This window comes from Dermacentor andersoni, chromosome 3, assembly GCF_023375885.2.
Source record: "Dermacentor andersoni chromosome 3, qqDerAnde1_hic_scaffold, whole genome shotgun sequence".
Lineage (NCBI taxonomy): Eukaryota > Metazoa > Arthropoda > Arachnida > Ixodida > Ixodidae > Dermacentor > Dermacentor andersoni.
This window is the reverse complement of record NC_092816.1, coordinates 170755500-170774263: the sequence shown is the minus strand read 5'-3', so window position 1 is coordinate 170774263 and position 18764 is coordinate 170755500. Positions and strand designations below refer to the sequence as shown.

The 18764-nt window shown below is 47.5% G+C and overlaps 1 protein-coding gene across 1 annotated transcript; it reads left to right on the top strand.

Annotated features, from left to right (window-relative positions):
- The first annotated feature begins 9114 nt into the window (after positions 1-9114).
- Positions 9115-15775, top strand: LOC129383077 (uncharacterized). The gene is made up of 2 exons (XM_055067327.1): positions 9115-9386; positions 15110-15775. Exons 1-2 carry the CDS (start codon positions 9304-9306, stop codon positions 15459-15461), a joined length of 435 nt encoding a protein of 144 aa, XP_054923302.1. The 5' UTR covers positions 9115-9303; the 3' UTR covers positions 15462-15775.
- Positions 15776-18764: the final 2989 nt, after the last annotated feature.

The window sequence follows — 18764 nt, the reverse complement described above, 5'->3', positions numbered from 1 at the left end:
TATACGCTTTAGACGAATTATTAGGTATACTTCAAATATCTGTGATATCATTTTAATTGCTGACTTTTATAGTCGTAAGCCTAACACGACCTTTTTTTGTAAGTTGAAACTTTGAAAAATTATTATATATATACTGGTGGCGTAAGTGACAAATACAGTTGTTACACCTACTAGACATCAACCTTTTTTAATGCAACAGACCTCATCGAAATTTGTGCTGTGATTGCTGAGAAAAAAGATGGGAGCTCCTGAGCTATAGCTTAGCCATAGCGGCCATACATTTAAAGAAGCAATGTTTATTGAAACATCACAGGAAGCTTAGGAGCGGGGACAAAAAGCCTTCAACATGCATGACTACGTTCGTGCCCCCTACAAATGGCACACAGCGAGAAGAGCGCAGTATAACTAAACAGGTTGCAGATATAGTTATGTATGTAATAAGAGTAAAATAGAAAATAATTACTAATGTCTAGTACAATTGGCAACCACAGAGAAAATACGTAACCAATGACAAATATCACTTTGAACAGAATATATAAAGAGCAAGAATAAGCTTACTAATGAAGTTAGAATACAATGATAACAGCTCTCGATATTGAATATACAAAAATATGGGTAATAAAGAACGAAACAAAAAAGAAGCACTTATCCACATTCAACATAGCATGTACCCTAAAGCTTACAGGCTCTCTTCTGAGTATCATAAGTTTCTTCTGCGCGAAATTTTGAACAATATTTCGGAAATATCGTCGTCACCTCTCGACAATTCATTCACTAACGATGGCAAGCGAAAATCTTGATATAGAGGACCTTAACAGTACTCGTTATAGAATATGCAGATAGTAGTATGGAACCCACGCACGGCAATAAATCGTCACAAATTAGATCGAGTCCAGCGTGTAGCAGCTACATTCGTATTTAAGAAACATGGCTATTGTCGCTCCCCTAGTTAATTGTGCCGGAGCGCAAATCTTTCTGCCTTAAATTTAGGAAAACAGTGGACAGATTACAATTTTTCTTGTTCATCATTCAATATAAACTTAAAATTAACGGGTCTGACTTTTTGAAATAATCGTCCAACGCATGCTTCCGACAAGGACATAGCATGTACATCGAACCACCATTAACACGAAACAACACTTATAAATACAGCTATTTTCTTAGCGTAATTAAGCAATGCCACATGCCGCCCGATTCACTGGTTTCCTCTTCCTCAATGAATACATTTCTAAACGAGCTCCTCGTTCATGTTCATTCCGGTCAGGAGGTGTTCTGAACCGCAAGCTCTATAACACCGCGCTGTGGTCGCGAGGAGTGCGATACGCCATTTGCATGACCCGAGTACGCATGCGATGTGCCCTAGCAGCAAGCGGCGGAAATATTTTAACGCGACAGCGTTAAGGAGCTCGTGTCGCAGAAAAGCCGGTGTCGTCGGCGTCAGCGGCGTTGGCCGTGCGCGATAAATCCCAGAAGGCACTTCATAAATAAAAAACATCTTGCAAGATGGGCTGGTGGGAATCGAACCAGGGTCTCCGGAGTGTGAGACGGAGACGCTACCACTCAGCCACGGGTTCGTTCCTTCAAAAGGGACAAAATCGCCTCTAGTGAACGCGGTGTTGCCTTAGAAACGAGCCGTAGAAAATTATACTGCGGTGTATATCGGTAATAATGACCATGTAACTTACAGAAGTCGCAGTTTCACGAGTAGCGAAGTACGTTTCCGCGACATTTCTTCTGCGCTCTGCGCACACGCAGAGCCATCTTGGGGCAAACATAGAAGACCCCCTCCTCGCAATGTACGGCGCTGCCCCGACACGTGGCGCGCCAGTCGCCCTATGATCGCGTCCGCCTTCATGGGGCGTCGGGGCCCGGCTATCTGTGCCGATCGCGACGTTTGGTTGGCGTAGCGCGTTTGAGTAGCCGGTGCGAACGGGGTGCGATAACGCTATCGCGTTCCACTCTTCAAGGCGAAGCTTAAGCGTCCTCCAATTTTTCTACGGCTTCGGTGGTTCGTACAGCTGACGACGCGCGCGGATGCACGGGCAGCCTGCAGCATAGTCGACGGGGACGCGAACTCGTACATCGTCGGCGCAGCGCCGACGACGCGGTCTTCGCCCGGTGTTTCAGTGGAAACTTCGGCTGTTTTCAACGATATTCGGTTCACACGCGGTACGTCACAATATAGGCCGACATGACACCGATTTCCGTCTGCCGACTGTCCACGACAGCTTTTTTTTATCCTTCGTGTCGGCGCCTCTGTCGCACTGTACCGACGCCGACAATCTGCCGACAGTCGGCGGAGAGCTCGCCGTCGGTGCAGTGGGACAGAGGCGCCGACAGGAAGAAAGAAACTCTGTCGCCGACAGTCGGCAGACCGAAATCGGTGTTGCGTTGGCCTAGTGTGAATGAGCCTTTAGAAGTCCACCTGACGCCGACGCCAACAATGGGCCGACTGGTCACACTGTGCCAGTGAGAGACCAATATTGTCAAACTAGTATGATGAAGACGAAACCAACGGCAGTGAGTCTTCATAATCTGACAGAGTTTTGTGCCAACGACGCCGACAAAACCAGTGTGCTGACCGCCGTGAGATCGGCCGCCGAATGAGAACATCGCACCGACAACGCGAATGTCGCATGAAACTGCACCTGTGTATCTATTTATTGGCGCTCAAAGACAGTCGAAATGCACTCCTTCAGATAAAATGCACGATTTCCGATCCTTGCCCGCCATCCACATTAAATATGAGGCGGTGTCCATCTCGCTCAGCGTAAGTTCATTAGGTCTAAGGCAGCCTACGAGTTCGTCCACTACCGTGTACCACTACCGTCCAGTCATGTTCGTGTATTCCAACTTCCGGGACATGTTTGGATTCCTATTGAGTACGACTAAATAGAAGTACCAGCGTAGGTGCTGTGGCAATTGTGTTACGGAGCGATGTATTCGTTCAGAGGCACATCGCACGCTGACGGGTTTTGTGGGCGTAGCTGTACAAAATCCCTTCATCATATTTGGGCGACTTGTGGTTGCAAGTTGCCCAAGAAAAGTTAAGACTGCATGGGACTGCCTTCAAATTCGGACCGCTGGAGGACACCTAATAATGCCGACTGGAATCTGCACGGCGAGAATAACCGTTCATGACTGGACTAACCCTGACAGCTTCGTAATTCTCTAGCAGTGTCCACGAGACGTCATTCTCGGCGTGGACTTCCTGAACCAACATGGCGCAATCGTCAACCTGATGTCGAAGTCGATAACGCTGTCGGATGATCAAGCGATACCGCCGGAGAGCTCTCGTAGTCAGCACGTCTTGAGTGTGCTGGAAGATCAAGTGAGCATCCCGCCTCGTTCCGGCATTGTCCAGCACACTTAGGTTTCTGGCCTACCATAACGAAGACACGACGAACTGATGTCCCATTCTGTCCACTTAGGATAGGGTACACCTATGTCACCGATGGTTTTCTGCTGACTGGAAGTGAACCTTCAACCTATGGTAAATGTTACGACAGGCTGACCGTCCTCCACGTTGTTTTGGAGGGTCGGGAAGCCTAAGCATACAGAAACACTTTCCTCTAGCATACCGCTATCATGTCCCCCTGCATCCGCTATGGTTCTTTGTGCAGCACCGTTTTGAATACCAGCACAGTTTTAAAGTTCTTAAATCATGTCGTGTTACATGTTATTAGGCGAAGAAATTCGTAGCACATCCTCTCGCCAGAGGATACTGCTGCGGTAGTGTTTTGTATAGCAGGTGCCCCAAAGCCCTTGCGCTCCAAAGGTTCTGTTAAGGTAGTGCTGATTCTTTGTCATACTGCAGTAGATGCTATCATGATTCCGCTATGGCACTTTGACGCACGTACATTTCATTAGTCATTGGCACTATTTTATTACAAATACATTTTAGCGACTTCACAGCGACTGCTTTTTAAGGCTTCTGTAGAGCACGTTACATATAACTCTTGCAATTCATGGCTGGAATTCGTACTCATTTCACAGTAGCATAGATTTCTCGGGTGAAGCTTGCGCCAGAGAACACCACATATCATGATCACGTGGAGTGTTCGAAGCTGGAACGGCGAGCACTTTTGGAGTAAGCAGCTTCGGTTTAGCTTGTGCGAAAGGAAAAGAGGGGTAGGCGTGATCACTAGACAACCAATCTTTGAGTTCTAAAAATTGTAAAATGCACAAATCCGACATGTATAACGTAAAAAGACGAGCCTAGCGCGTGGTACATATTCCGTTACATTAGAAGTAAGAAAGACGCAGCACTTTTCTAGAGTAGTCCCTTCGCCTGCACCGAGTCGGGGCTTGCACCGGTGGAGGGTAGTATCATAACACGTGAGTGAGTTATCCCTAGGATATGGAAGAGGATTGGAAAGTGAATAGTGGACTAGAAAAAGGACGAGGTGCTGTCTCTCGGTCCGTCACGCTTCTTGTGGCCCAGGTTTGTACATCCGTGTAACTAGTGTAAATGTCTGATTACCTCCTTTTCGGAACATTCATCCCTTGATTTTTTGACATACCTGTGGGCTAAAACGTCCGGAAAGAACACAATGAGTTCCAAGAGACTAAATTACTCTAAATCATTTTAAGGAATAATTTTGACGAAGTACAGCTGTTTAAGCGCTCCCGGAACACGGTGGACGAGCACTTTTTGCGTTCTGGTGCCGTCAGAACAGCTGCTGCAGGGGATAGACCTTGCGACCTCATGCACAGCAGCGTAACAGCACAGTCAATGAGCCACCGTTGTTGGTATGCTTTAATTATGAACCATGTTAAACAAGGTTCACCCAGGATCATGGAGGCATAGTGGGCCAGGCGGTCTGTGGCTTGACCGGTAGTTACCAGATCACACCGATGGCCCCAGTTCTTAGAAACTGTGCACCCAGGTGTTGAGTAACGTACCGCTGACTGCACTTTGCAGCGGCTCATGAGTCCTGAGAGGGCCAGACATAAGACACGGCGATGATGTAAAGATTAATAACGAACATTTAATTACATCGTTAATGGGCGGTTAGCTGTAAAAGCTTCCTGACGGAGAGTGACACACACTCTTATCTTGCGTTCACCGTCTGCTAAAGCCTGAAGTGCGATGGCGGAGGTGTCTTTTATTCTTTCATTGTTTGGAACACCCTGGCACCGGAGGTGAAAGCGAACGCTCTCCACGCTTGCGACCGCCGCACGATACAAGGAAGCCAGTACAACGGATTGTCTAACCGCTACTGATCCAACAGAAGGACAGGCACTGACGCGCGCACTCGCATACACAGACACTGCCGGCGTTTCCCTGACCGAGAACGAGAAAAAGAGGAAATTCACACACGTAGCTTAACCGTCTCGCTCGCTGAAGGAGACTGCACTGTGAAGCTCACGCAGACATCAAGGCGTCGTGCGAGCCGTTGGTAAGGAGGCGAAAATGCGCCCATAAAGGCAAACGTATTGTGGCCATTGCGGCCTCGTAGGCGTTTTATTGCCATAGCAATTATATGTAACTTCCAGGCGCATTTCTGCCGTCACTGTCGCCGTGATCTTCAGAATAAAGCCCAAGAGTAATAATATCGTATTACCGAATGCTGTATGCGCGAGTGAGAGCGTGCGAGGGTGAGCCGACGATGGCGGCACAATCTCACGCGCACTAAGGAAGAAAAGGGGGGAGGAAGCGCGGCGTCTTCCGTCGCGCACGCGGCACCGACGGGAGAAGAGAAAGCGAGTGTTCGACTCTGGCGGCTGCTGCCTATGGCACGGCCGCTCAGGCCCTATCTACGAAGCGATCTGCGACGGGGACAGAGTCCACCATTCCCTGCGTTCTCGTTGCTTCGTTCGCGTTGAATCAAGCGGCGCCACGAACATCAATTTGCTCGCTGCTGCTGCCGCGCTTCTTCACTCCAGCGTTTTGACAACGAGCCTCCGCGGTGAGTGAGATGTGATCATGTTTGCTTGTGCGCGCGTGACGCTGTGCCTGTTAATTTAGCTAACGAGCGACTGTTATAAATGTAGACAGCCGATAAATCTACTATCATTACTTCATTTAGCTGTCTTCTAGTTTTCTATCGAAATCGCTGCTTCGCCTTTGGGGCTATAAGGTGGCTTTGTTCAGCGGATGTAGGCCGCCAGGTGTATTTCAAAGGCCTGGGCTTTCGCCGTGGCTTTGGCGGCGCAGCATAAATGCTGCACAACACAGGCCAGTCGTAAGAGCCATGAACAACTGAAATATTCTGCAATTAGTTTTTATGTCCATAATGTGTAAATTTGTGACAACCTTTTCGTATTTTGGGTTTCCTGCTTTCCACAATATTGCTCTTGTTTCAACAGCTGCATTCATCTGATTGGTTGTACAATATTACAGTATTAGGTTTATCGGATGGGTGGTTGTAAGCGCTCTATGAAAAATCTCGCTAAAAGTGTAGCAACCCAACATGTTGCACGTGAGCGCCGGCACCCGTCTACCCCGTCAGCAATTTCCAATTTTCCTTCATAGATTAAGCCTCATGGGCTGTCAGGGCTGCAAATAGCTTGTCAATAACAAATGCAGTGCAAAGAAAAGTGCAGATAGCAGCTTGTGTAATTTATAAATCAGAAATGATCTGGCAAAAGAAATCCAAGAAAATCAGAAAAGAAATCCACAGCATGTTACACTCCACACGTGAAGGCGAAAGCCTGCTGCCTACGTGGTCATGCATTGAGCTATCTGGGGGCCTATAACGTAAAACTATTTCAATATGTTTTTATTCCAATCTCCTGACGTCAAATTTGCGTAACCGCCGACGCAAGCATCGGTCGTTCACCCGCAGGGTTGTCTCAACAAGCCAATGAAACGCTCCTCTCGTTCATAGGCGGTCACTTTTGTTTGCTTGAAAAACGAATAAAATTGCCTACACTGCGCTGCTTATCTTATCTAATTGGCTCAGAAAAGGTGAGGAGCACGCTCACGTGGAGGGGAATTCGATGGGGCCTAGCCACTGCACTGAAAATCGATAATCGCATGAAGAAGCTGGCGCCAGCGTGTGTGATTGGTCCACTTTACTTAGCTTACGGCGACTCGTCGACAATTGCGGCGGCATGCAACGGAAGGTTAAATATGACGCTCAAAATCCTCAGCAAACAAGAGTAGGCAAAACGAGTTCGTAAATATGCCCACAGTGCTCGAAAAGGTTACACGGCCATGCAAAAAGTTTTATTACACGCAAGTAAACCCATGCTTTCCGGCAGGTGCGAGTAGCCAGCGCCTGAGCGATCAGCGGCAGCCAGACAGACATGCCCACAGTGCTCGAAAACGTTACAACGCCATGCAAAAAGTTTTATTACACGCAAGTAAACCCATGCTTTCCGGCAGGTGCGAGTAGCCAGCGCCTGAGCGATCAGCGGCAGCCAGACAGACATGCCCACAGTGCTCGAAAACGTTACAACGCCATGCAAAAAGTTTTATTACACGCAAGTAAACCCATGCTTTCCGGCAGGTGCGAGTAGCCAGTGCCTGAGCGATCGGCGGCAGCCCTGTTTTATTCCTTTCGGAACGGAGCAACCTGCGGCCATTCAGAAGAAAATGCAGTTTTGTTCGGCATATTAATGCATCTTTAACGCGTACACGTCACTTTGATGCGATTAGGTTTTGCGATTTTGTGACGTCGCGTGACCGGCAGATGAAATGGGTGCAGTCAGAAAACATTAGACCAATAGCCGAGGGCTAATGGCGAAAAGAGGTCGAATCAGAAATAACTATTTTTCTTTCGTTCGGTCAAATCATGCATAATCAGTGTGTGCACGTCATATCATATGGGGAGCTGTCGCGGTTTTCGTTACGTCGCGTGACAGGCAGGCGAAGTGGGGCTGGTCCAAAAAAGTTTTTCACTAGTGGCGGAGAGCTGATTGCAGTATTGGAATAGCAAAGCTTGGAATAGCTTTACGTTATAGCGCCCCTGATTGGAGGGGTCAGACTTCTTGAAAGACATAACGAGCTGCAGTGCGAGGCAAACTGTATGGCGTTGTAGGGCTACCTCGTCAACGACACATTGGAGCACTTAGCGCATTACCTAAAGGTTCTTTCGTTCTTTCTTTCTTTCCGTCTTTTCTCTTTCTTTGTTTTTCTTTCCTTTCGTTGTTTTTTCTTTCAGATTCAGTCATTGCGTCTATGCTTGTTTGCTGGTGTATGAGCCATTCCTGATGTTCATGTTTCCACTGTTCCTCAATTCGTGCTTTTTCTTTCGTGTCTTCGTTCATATTGAGCCATTGCAACTTTGCTTACTTATGGAGGCCATTCCCGATTATGTAATTTTTTTTCCGCTATGGAGCCATTACTGTTGATATTTCTTGTGCCACTCGACTTGATTAGGATACCTTTTGAACCTCTCGACTAGACGCCGCTTTTTTCGGGTATTAGCCATTGCAACGAGCATTCTAAGGATTTCGCCTTAATAAACCAAGTAACGCTGGCGAGCTTCACAGTATAGCTTATGTATTGTCGTGAGGACAATATGTGCGGGAACATCTACGTTCTTCTCTAGAAACAATTCATAGGGATGTCTCAATTCAAGTGTGACAGTTGCAACCGACAACAGGCAACAAGCAACAGGCAGCCCTACCTCTAATGTTGGGTAAATATACATTCCAAGCAAAAAGTGCTCAGCGCCAGCCATTACAGCGTTTAGAATGTAATTGCTGTCTCCTCTTTCAACTCTTCGAGAGGTTACGTTCAAGTATACAGGAAAGGTACGGTGCTCAGCGATTCAAACGATGTTGTGGGCACGCATGACGACAGGTGCTTTCTGCACCACCGGTGGGCGCTGGGAACTTCGAGTTCAGAAGTCGCGGCGCATCATGAAAGCGAAAGGCTTTGTGACTCATTGTGACTAAATTTTGTCCCCGACCTAACCCCACCTACGTTGCCCGGCGGCGCAAAAGCGCCCGCCGCCATCGCCATTCGAGCCACTTATCGCGTTTGGATAGTTTGGGAGCGTAGTCGAACAGAATCAACGGTGCTGCGCCAAACGTAGCGGCTACGTCAACGATCGCCCACCGACAAATAGCAGGTTGGCCGCATCGATACCCGATCTGGGCCGACGGTAACAAACGCGGTAGACTAGGCAGCCTGAACGGACACAAGCGTGAACACGAGGCCTTAGTGCCGAAACTAATTGCTTACCCACTGCGCAGAGTATCCGCGCTCGGAGGTGCGGCGCAGTATTGTACACGTACTGCACGCGTCCCTCCCATCGCTACTACTACAAGCGCAGCGAGGGTCTGTGCACAGCTGCCACCGACGACAGCGCGCACGTGTGCACCAAGGGCGCCAACAGGTTCGCGTCGATGGCCGCCTGCCGAAGGTCCTGTCTGCCAGGCGGCCCAGCACGCAGATGCCAGCAGAGTGCGCTGTTCGGGGCGTGCGAAAGGTAAGCGTTATCTGGTACGGCGGATCTTGCTTTGCGTTGCGTCACCACCTTTGCTCTGCTACACGTCAGCTCGTGCACCTCGTGTGGCAATAAGGAGCACGGGGAGGGTGATTACGTGGTTCAGTTATTCTAATGCTCAGTAACGTTCTCGAAACATCACTATTACGCGAGCTGCGCACACTTCAGCTATTCTACTACGTCACGCTTTGAGTGTGCTGATCGCACCTGCTATGAGTTATAGCAGTAACGGTAAGCGTAGGCATGCTGTAGCACATAGCTGACACCAGGTCACTGGTGTTAGCTATGTGTCAACTACGTCAGCCTCTCAGCCTCGTCTTCTTGATGAAAAAGTTGACGACGGAAGGGACTTAATAAAAATATATAGCGCAAGATGGCGCGAAAATGTGGCCAGCACCATAAAAGAAAATATCTCGTATGGTGGGAGTCGAACCCATGACCTTTGGTGGTAATTAAGGTGAAGTTAATAAAGACACAGTTAATTCAGATATAGCTAATTAAGATACTCGTATATGGGTGGTGTGGAAAAAATATGCTATGTATATTCAAGGCTTGCCCCCAGATCTCGCACTGCTTTACGTCTATGTGACAGTGTAGTTCATCGCCACACATTTCTATACTTTTGTAATTCGTTAGATCGCCTTCATTGGAAACACCAAGTCGCGGAACAAATGTGTAGCGACCCTCCGTCACTATTATACACGTTGTCCCCGCTTCTGGGAAATGCAGTTTCTTCACGTGGCTTAAACGTGGGGGTCATTGCCTCCTGCTCTTCCTTGACAGTTAGGTGGTTCCCTGACAGGGGCGCTACCACATCCACTCGTCAAACCTGCTTTTGCTGTGGAATAGTCAATCTACTCTCCGTTCTCAACCTGTCAAAACGTATATTACTTGCCTCCGATAATCCGAGCTCCCAACAAGTGGTGACCTAGGACATTTACGATTTTACAGAGAAGGTGTTAGGGGCTACTTCCCGCAGGATCGTGTCCATGTGTCGGCACAAAACTCAAACTTTCTCCTCCGGCGTGCCCGTCAGATGCCACCTACATTTTCCTCTCCAGTCTCTCGCGAATGCTCTGTAGCTCTCAATGCAGGTATCTTTAAAAAAATTTATACTGAAATTGGCCGCTGAGACGACTCTATCATTACGCCGAGTTTCGTTTACTTGTCATTAGTTAGTTGACAATGAATTTGTAAAGGTTACAGAATTGCCCTCTGCTGTCAATACATGGCCATTACGGAGGGAGTAGGGTTAAATAAAACGGCTGTAACGCTCGTTTTATCAAGATTATCCCGAAACAGATTAAATGACAATGAGCCGCTAAGACGACTCTAGCATTACGCCGAGTATTATATGCTTTTCATAATTATGTATTTCGCATGTGAAGTTCTAAATATTGTGGAATTTTCGTCTGCCGTGCAGTAGTACTTGCGCACGTCACTACTTAATGAAGGAATAAGAATAAATCACTCTGCAGTCAAAACATGTATTCGTTATCCGTGTTCTGCAGTAATAATAGTAATAATAATAATAATAATAATAATAATAATAATGTATTATCAAATCTGCGAGTATAACTACAGAAATCGGTTTCGCCTAAGCCATCACAGTGGCTTGTGACGCGAAACCCGTCAGTCAGTAACAAGACTCAGCCAGAAACTCATTTTTCTTTCTTTAGCAAGAAATAAAATAAAAAAGAGATTGAAAACTAAGGTAGCGAGTGATAAAGAACAAGGCAAAAAGAAAAAAAGAGAATCACGAAAAAGAACAAAAAAAAAAACAATAAACGCGATGGAACGACCACAGAGCGAAGGCACGTTGCAACAATGATCGGAAAAATAAAAATATGACGCCTATAATCATTCCGTGTACAATGCCTTTAAATTTTTGCGAATGTCGCGTACAGACTTACAAGAAGAAATTTCAGAAGGAAGGGCATTGAATATATCTGGAACATAAAAGGCTGAAGCATATCTGCCAAATCTGGTACGTGTTTAGGAACTGAAAGAGCTGGTGCACGCCGTAAAGGACGGCAAGGCACAGTGGGGATTTTAAAAGTATCCGTGCAGAAGTGTTTCAGTACCACTGTTTGAACAAACAGTGAGCGCATGTTCGGCATTTTTAGCATCTGAAAAAGGTTCATCTCTTCTGGCATGTATATGTCATAAGTAACACTTTTTAACGTACACTTTAGCAGCCTATTTAAACGTTAATCCCAGGTACTAGAACAATGTACGAATGTTGTAATCCCATATCTGAGCACACTGTAGGCTAACGAGTGGACCAAAAGTTTCCTAACAGACAGGGGTAAAAACATTTTGATGCGGTACAGTAAACAGACGATTTTACAAAGTTAGGCACATATTTAAGTGAGTAGAAAAAAGAAGACTAGAATCGAACCATATGCCCAAATACTTCACAGAGTCCGGAAAATATATTTGAGGGCAGGAACAATTAATACATCGAGAGCTGTGCAGATAAAGTCAAGAAGAAAGTGAAACACGCTTGAGTGGGCTATGGAAGCAAACCAACTTTGATTTCGAATGATTGATGTCAATTACATTTGCACCAAAATAATCCATTAATTTCCCGACGTCATTTTGAAGGATTGAGAATGCGTCTGGAAAATTCACATGTGTGGCTAAAAGTGCAGTATCGTCTGCATATTGAAATAACTTGCAGACAGATAGCACATTGCACATGTCCTTAACGTATATATTAAAAAGTAAGGGAGACAGTATGGAACCTTGTGGCACACCGGCCTTCCGAACAACACGGGAACTGCAAATGCCTGAAATGGAAACAATCTGGGAGCGATCTGTAAGGAAATTAAGTTAAGTTATGGGGTTTTACGTGCCAAAACCACTTTCTAATTATGAGGCACGCCGTAGTGGAGGACTCCGGAAATTTCGACCACCTGGGGTTCTTTAACGCGCACCTAAATCTAAGTACACGGGCGTTTTGTCATTTCGCCCCCATTGAAATGCGGCCGCCGTGGCCGGGATTCGATCCCGCGACCTCGTGCTCAGCAGCCCAACACCATAGCCACTGAGCAACCACGGCGGGTTGTAAGGAAATTGCGTAACAATCGGAAGAAAGGTCCTCGAAAACCTAAATTTTAGAGTTTCTCTAGCATAATCGAATGGCAGACCGTGTCAAAGGCTTTTGTCACATCTAAAAAAAGTGCGCAACATACAAGAATTTTTTCAGGTGAAAATAAATGGTCACTCAATTCTTCTAATAAAGCTTGAGTGCGCCTTTTTTCAATAAAACCGTATCGACAGTCGGACAACCGCACCCCCCCCCCCCCCTCCGCGCTTTGTTAATAAAGCTGTTCATTACTAAGAATATATGTTTTTCTAGAACTTTTGCTATACTAGGCAGGATAGACATTGGGCGATAATTATGCACACCCTTAGCATCACCACCCTTTAGAAGTAGTCGAACTACGGCCGTCTTTAACCGCGTAGGGATACTTCCGCTTGTAATTATCCCGTTTAGGATTTCTAGCAAGACATTTTTCAGAACGCCGAAGTTCCTGTATAGATCAAACATGCGAATTCTATCGATACCTGGTGATTGATGCCTGCCAAAGCTGCCCAAAGTAAAGCTCTTCTTCCGTCATAGTGGGTAGGAAAGCGGATTCAATTACAGGAGTAGCAGTGCTACCAGTGTAACATGATTACTTAGACACCCCAGATAACTGAGAGAAAAATCGGTTAAAATTGTCAACGACTGTTGATAAATCTGAATCAAAATGATTCTGAATATCTTTAGCCGAATTTGAAGGTAATCCTCTCAGCTCGTTTATCAGAGACCATGTTTTCTTAGCATTTCTACGAGATTCATAAAAGTGGTTTCTGTTGTACGAACGTATGGCTGCACGAATAAGGGCATTTACTTTATTTCGAGAAGTTTTAAATTGTGTACGCAGAATGCAATCACTAGGCGAACGTCTGCACCGTTGCCAAAGCAGGTCTTTTTTTTTTGATAGCGGATAATATGACACTTCAACCAGGGCTGGTTGGGGCGGCGTTGGCGAACGTAAGTTGTCCTTTCACTGGATTTATATATAATGTCCATCGAACGTGCAAATTCATTATATAGCTCGAGCCTGTCGGTATTTTCAAGCAGGCCTGGCCAGTCGAACAAGGCGACCAGTTTATCAAAAGTAGCCGTATCGGTAACAGCGTGGCAAGTGTTGGGGCTAGAACATGATAACGACCGAGAAGGAAAGCGTAACTGGCAAGCTATGAAGTAATGGTAGGCAACTTTCTGTTGTAACACTGCACCATGAACTGAAGCAAACTCCGAGCAGATGTTGAAGTGGTCAATACCAGACTTAACTAAATTATTATTAATAATAAGTCATTATAATTATAAATTATGATTAATATAATAATAATAATAATACCTATATATACATAGATGTATCGATTGAAATAAAACACACTACAGCTTCGCTGCTCGTCCTTCGCAGAGTGAAAGGGACGATTAATTTTTTTTTTTCGAACCCTGCTATGGACGACGCTGCTCCTACTCCTGCTGACAGAGAAGACGCCACGATTACGCCTGCTGTCATCGCCGCAGACCATCAGCTACCGAGATTTTGGCACAAGAGTCCTCGAGTTTGGTTTATGCAAGCAGAGGCCCGTTTTCAACTCCAGCGCATCACTTCACAGATAGCAATGTTTGTGCACGTCGTCGCCGCGCTACCCTCCGACATCGCCGATGCCACAGATTTTGCGCGAGCTTTTCTTTGTTTGCCTCGCACAGTCCGCACGTATTGTGCTGGCAGGTTCCAACGAGACGAGTCGCCATCGGCTAGCTGCACTCGCTGAGCGCATATGCGACTGCTCGTCTACATCACAGCTACATATCACCGCTGCGAGAGCCTCAGCCAGCACACCGACTCCCGCGCCTGGAGGAAACAGTCGGCCGTCTTACCAGTGCACTGGAGAAGCTGACGACGGGTTGCATTATGGCGGCCAACTTCTGCGCAACCATCCGCCTTCACAGTCTCGCAGCGCAACTAGAGACTCGCCGCAGCAGTGGTGCTGGTATCAGCGTCGCTTTCGCGAACAGACAACCTGATTTTACTGTGGAATAAAGTCGGTCAACTCCCCGCTCCCAACCTGTGAAAACGTGTATTACTTGCTTCGGCTAAAGCGAGCTCCCACGAAATGGAAGCGTGCATAAGATAGTAACAAGCGGAACAAACACATTGCTGCAACCCACCGCGACTGGTCTGTACGTAGTTTTCTAAAACAAATTACACGAGGGGACTTTGGCGCTAGTGTCTATGCGAGCCGTAAGCATGAATGACCCTGCAGCCATCATGGGAATGTTGTTTATTACATGGAGTTGCATAAACTTACGCTCTTCTGGATTCAAACGAACTTGTGAATTTACAAACCGACCATTTTCAACGAAATATTGCGTTGTAAACTATTTACAGTGATTGTATATGTATGAAAGAGACTCATTGCTTTCGCGCGTTTGGAAACATAGCATTGGTTCTAAACTCAGGCCAATAAAGCCAGATACATAGCACTAAGGGAAAGCCACAACAACGTGTGAATCCGCGGGTACAAAGATCAGACAAATCCACGCACAAACCATGATTCCTATGGAATCTCGCCGGTCGCCGTGCCAAAGTCTCATTGTTAGTATCGAAACTTCACGGTGCCTGCACTGTGTGCAGGGCAGATATGAAGCGGCCGCTGTGGTTCTTCAACGGAACCCACTGCTTCGAGTGGCGCTACCCGCTCGGCCAGTGTCCGGCACCGGACCCGCCGGCGTTCCGGTCGCGCAGAGAGTGCCGCAAGCTGTGCCCCGTGCAGCGGCGCCGATGCCGGCCGCCCGAAGCCACCGAGCACTGCAGCGCGCGCCTCCTGCGCTACCCCGTGTTCGCCGCTTCGACGCCAGGCGTCGGGATGGCCTGCTTGCGCGTCGGGCCCGCGTCGCTGCTGCCGTACCGGTGTTTGCGCGGCGCCAACAGGTTCCGCTCGGCCAAGGACTGCGAAAGACTGTGCGCACGTGACCGAACGGACTGATCGAGCGGGTCTCTCGGGGCATGTCATTACCGTCACTTAGCAACTAGCCGAGTCATCCTTTTTTTTTTTCGTCGCACAACGCTTCGTGATCGCAGTGATGGCGAGATTTACTTAGCGTCCAGCTTAATTTCTTCAGGTAACGAATTTTAGCTTTGGGTGCATAAAGTTAAAAATTGGCGTATAAAGGCAAGGCCCAATGCAACTTTTAAACTGTCGTGCAACACTTGTCTTTTATTGTAGAAGAAGGGCTGTTTACATGTCACCGCTATTGGGCTAGCTATCACGCTAGCCACAATATGTAAAATAAACGAACGTTTACAGAAAAAAAAACTCCTTTTCTTTCACTTGTACACGGTAAACCACTGTGCCCCCTTAAAGAGATTTGGAGCACCAAGAATGCGCTTTCGCCAAGCATCAAGTTCGCAAAAATGTAGGTGGCAGGTTGTTCTGATTACCAAAGCTACCTTTTCGTTTCCGTAAGGATGTTCACCTAAAACACGCGTTTTGTGTCAAGGGTGTTATGAGCTGTGAAAGCACCTCTTCCTTGTCCATATCGCGGCTATGTTTCTAATCGGAAGTCGCAAGTCGAAAGGTTATTCAACATGGTGTAATCTCATAATAACACGTATGTGTGGTCTAGAAGTGCATATTGGCTAACTATATCGAAGCAAGCATGCTGTGATAATTTAATCTTTAATTAAGTGGAATACAGTTTCTCCTGCTAGTAATGAACTCCAAGCTGAACCACCGTGGCTGTATAAGACTATCAGAAGGTGCATGGGTGAAGACGCTGCGAGCAGCGTCGGTAAGCAGCCTTCGCACTCGTAGTGCATAGTTTATGGCTTCGGTCCCCACCGGCGACAAGTTATCTTCTCGTCTACTGTGATTTCTGTTTTCTCGATTGCTTTTACGTTTAAATTTCAACCATAGATAATTACCCCTATGCTTTTCTTGGCTTCATTGCCTGCTGACGTTACACGGTGGAGATTAACAAAAAAGAAGCCCTCTGTTTCTCTTCTGCCGCTTTCTGCTAGGGTGTAATGGTGTTATAGACACAATTAAACACCTTTAATGGGGTAAACTGATTAGAGTGTAAAGCAAAATCAGTGAAAGCTTTCCTGCACGCTTGGGCCGCAAGGCCGCTACCAGCCACAGAGCGAATTATGTTGGAATTGTCTAAATAATCGAAGGTCCTAGCTACGGAGTCTACCACGGCTTCATATAGTAAGTGAGTTTGGAAGTGCCTTTATCAAGAAGAACATAAGCGTAATGTAATGACTCAGGAGAAATAAAAAAAGGCTGATAACTATAGATCGTAGAAGAAGCAGGGATAAATGCAGAGGCAGAGTGCAACGCACGCAAGGCCGCACTCAGCGCGGCGGTCAGGGGCACTTTCAATGTAGAACCGCTTCCGAGAAACGTCCATCCGCAATTCAACGAGGGGCCCCGAAAGGCGAGGGCCCGAGCACTGCTGAAATCGACCGCCAACTGCCCGGGACTGGCGGCATTTGTAGACGCGGCCCAGTACTGGCGCAGCGACCGGTACGCGGCCGTCTCGCTACGCTGGGATGGTACAATCATTAAGGCAGCATCGGTCTAGGGGGTAACGTCCGAGGTAGCCGAACAGGTGTCAATAGCCATGGCAATGAGGGACCCCGAACATCCTTACGTATTCACAGATTCGCGATCAGCGGCCAGAGCATTCGCCTCGGGCTCGATATCGCGGGAAGCGGCGGCCGTCCTCGGCAGCGAGGGAGCCGCGGGTCATCACATCCTCAAATTGTTTCCAGCCCAAATGGGGGCCGACGTGCACCCCGACTTTCCCAACGCCAACGAGCTGGCGCACGGACGCGCGCGAGGACTCGCGCACTGCGGCGATCGTGGCGAGCGAAGTGGCGGGGAGGGAGGGGAGCACCGAGACTCGCTGCTCACCTTCAACGAAATAACAACACACTATCAGCTGTCGAGGAGGACCTTCCCGCTCCCCCACGCTAAACTCACTAGACCACAGTCATCTGTATTCAGAATGCTTCAAACAAGGTCGTTCCCCTCGAGAGGCAGACTGAGCCTTTATTCACCGGACCGGAGCCGCAATGTCCGGATTGCGGCGAATCGTACTGCTCGCTATCGGACATGCTCTGGCAATGCTCCGCATTAAGCGGCAACGTGTTCAACAAAGAACAAGACTGGGTGGACGCCCTGCGAAGCGACGACCACCAGATCCAGCTCCGGGCCGTCCAGATGGCTCACGAAAGGGCGGAGGCTCACGGGCTTCACATCCCAACGTGGGTGCGGCCCTCGACCCCTGCTGACCACTAAACCAAGAGTGGGTGGGAGGGGTTCCTCAGGACTCAATAAATTTATTTCCTCCTCCTCCTCCTATAGATGAAAAGGTGAAGAGAACTTCTGAGGTGCTCAAAGCAGTTTACTTTTATATTTCTGGCAAGAACAACCGACCACGTGTTGCACAAAAGCTTTTGCTTCCTGCGAGCCGTAAAGCATGAGAAGGTCCGGGCAGTCACCTTAGTGTTATAGTTGTGTGCAACTCGACTCTGCACATACGTCGGGCACTTAACCCACATCCTGCCACATGCCGCCCGCAATCTAATGTCAATTTATTTTTGGTCTATATTTCCGTCTGACTGAACCGACGTGACGGCCATACGTTTTGCTGCTTCCGGTGTACTAGATATCCCCTGCAACGCTCTGGCTATGGAAAACACGGTTTCACGGCGGCTCAGTGTTTTCCATGCGGCTGTCGGCGTAATAGTTTTCGCGGGAACAGACGCCATGTCATACGCACATCTACGGCAGCATTTGTTGATGCCACGGCAGATGGATGCCACGTGTGGCAAAGCTTGCCTTTCCGCTGGAATTCGCAATAAAGCAGACAGCAGCGACAGATATGGAGAGCAGGTATACTCGATTCATGGGTCACGTGGCTTAGACACAATCGCTTCTCTGGGATTTATGGTCGACACTCGGGCACAACGTGGAGAAGTATTCTCTCACAGCTCTCGTGCATCAACTTCGTGGCACCTGCTTATCGCAGAGCGCGCAAACCTGAGGCGAATATGAAAAGTTGGACGGTGACCTCAATATTCATTGTCATATGCGGTAAGGACACTTCTTCGTTTTTTTTTACGCAAGCCGGAGTCAAGGTATATTTTTGCAATTCCCCGAGATTCAGCAAAACGAACGCGTGGCTCCTCTTCCAGTGCAGCTCTAATCTAAGGAAAATTGAAGTGTTGCGTGCGTAACAAACCGGATAATTAAAAAAAAAAATAGTTCAGTCGGAGAAAC

What these genes read in the sequence shown, in the direction of transcription:
- LOC129383077 (XM_055067327.1), top strand. Translation starts at nt 9,304, where the DNA reads ATGGCCGCCTGCCGAAGGTCCTGTCTGCCAGGCGGCCCAGCACGCAGA. An exon ending in CTGTTCGGGGCGTGCGAAAG is followed by an intron (nt 9,387 to 15,109) that starts GTAAGCGTTATC and finishes CACTGTGTGCAG; the next exon opens with GGCAGATATGAAGCGGCCGC.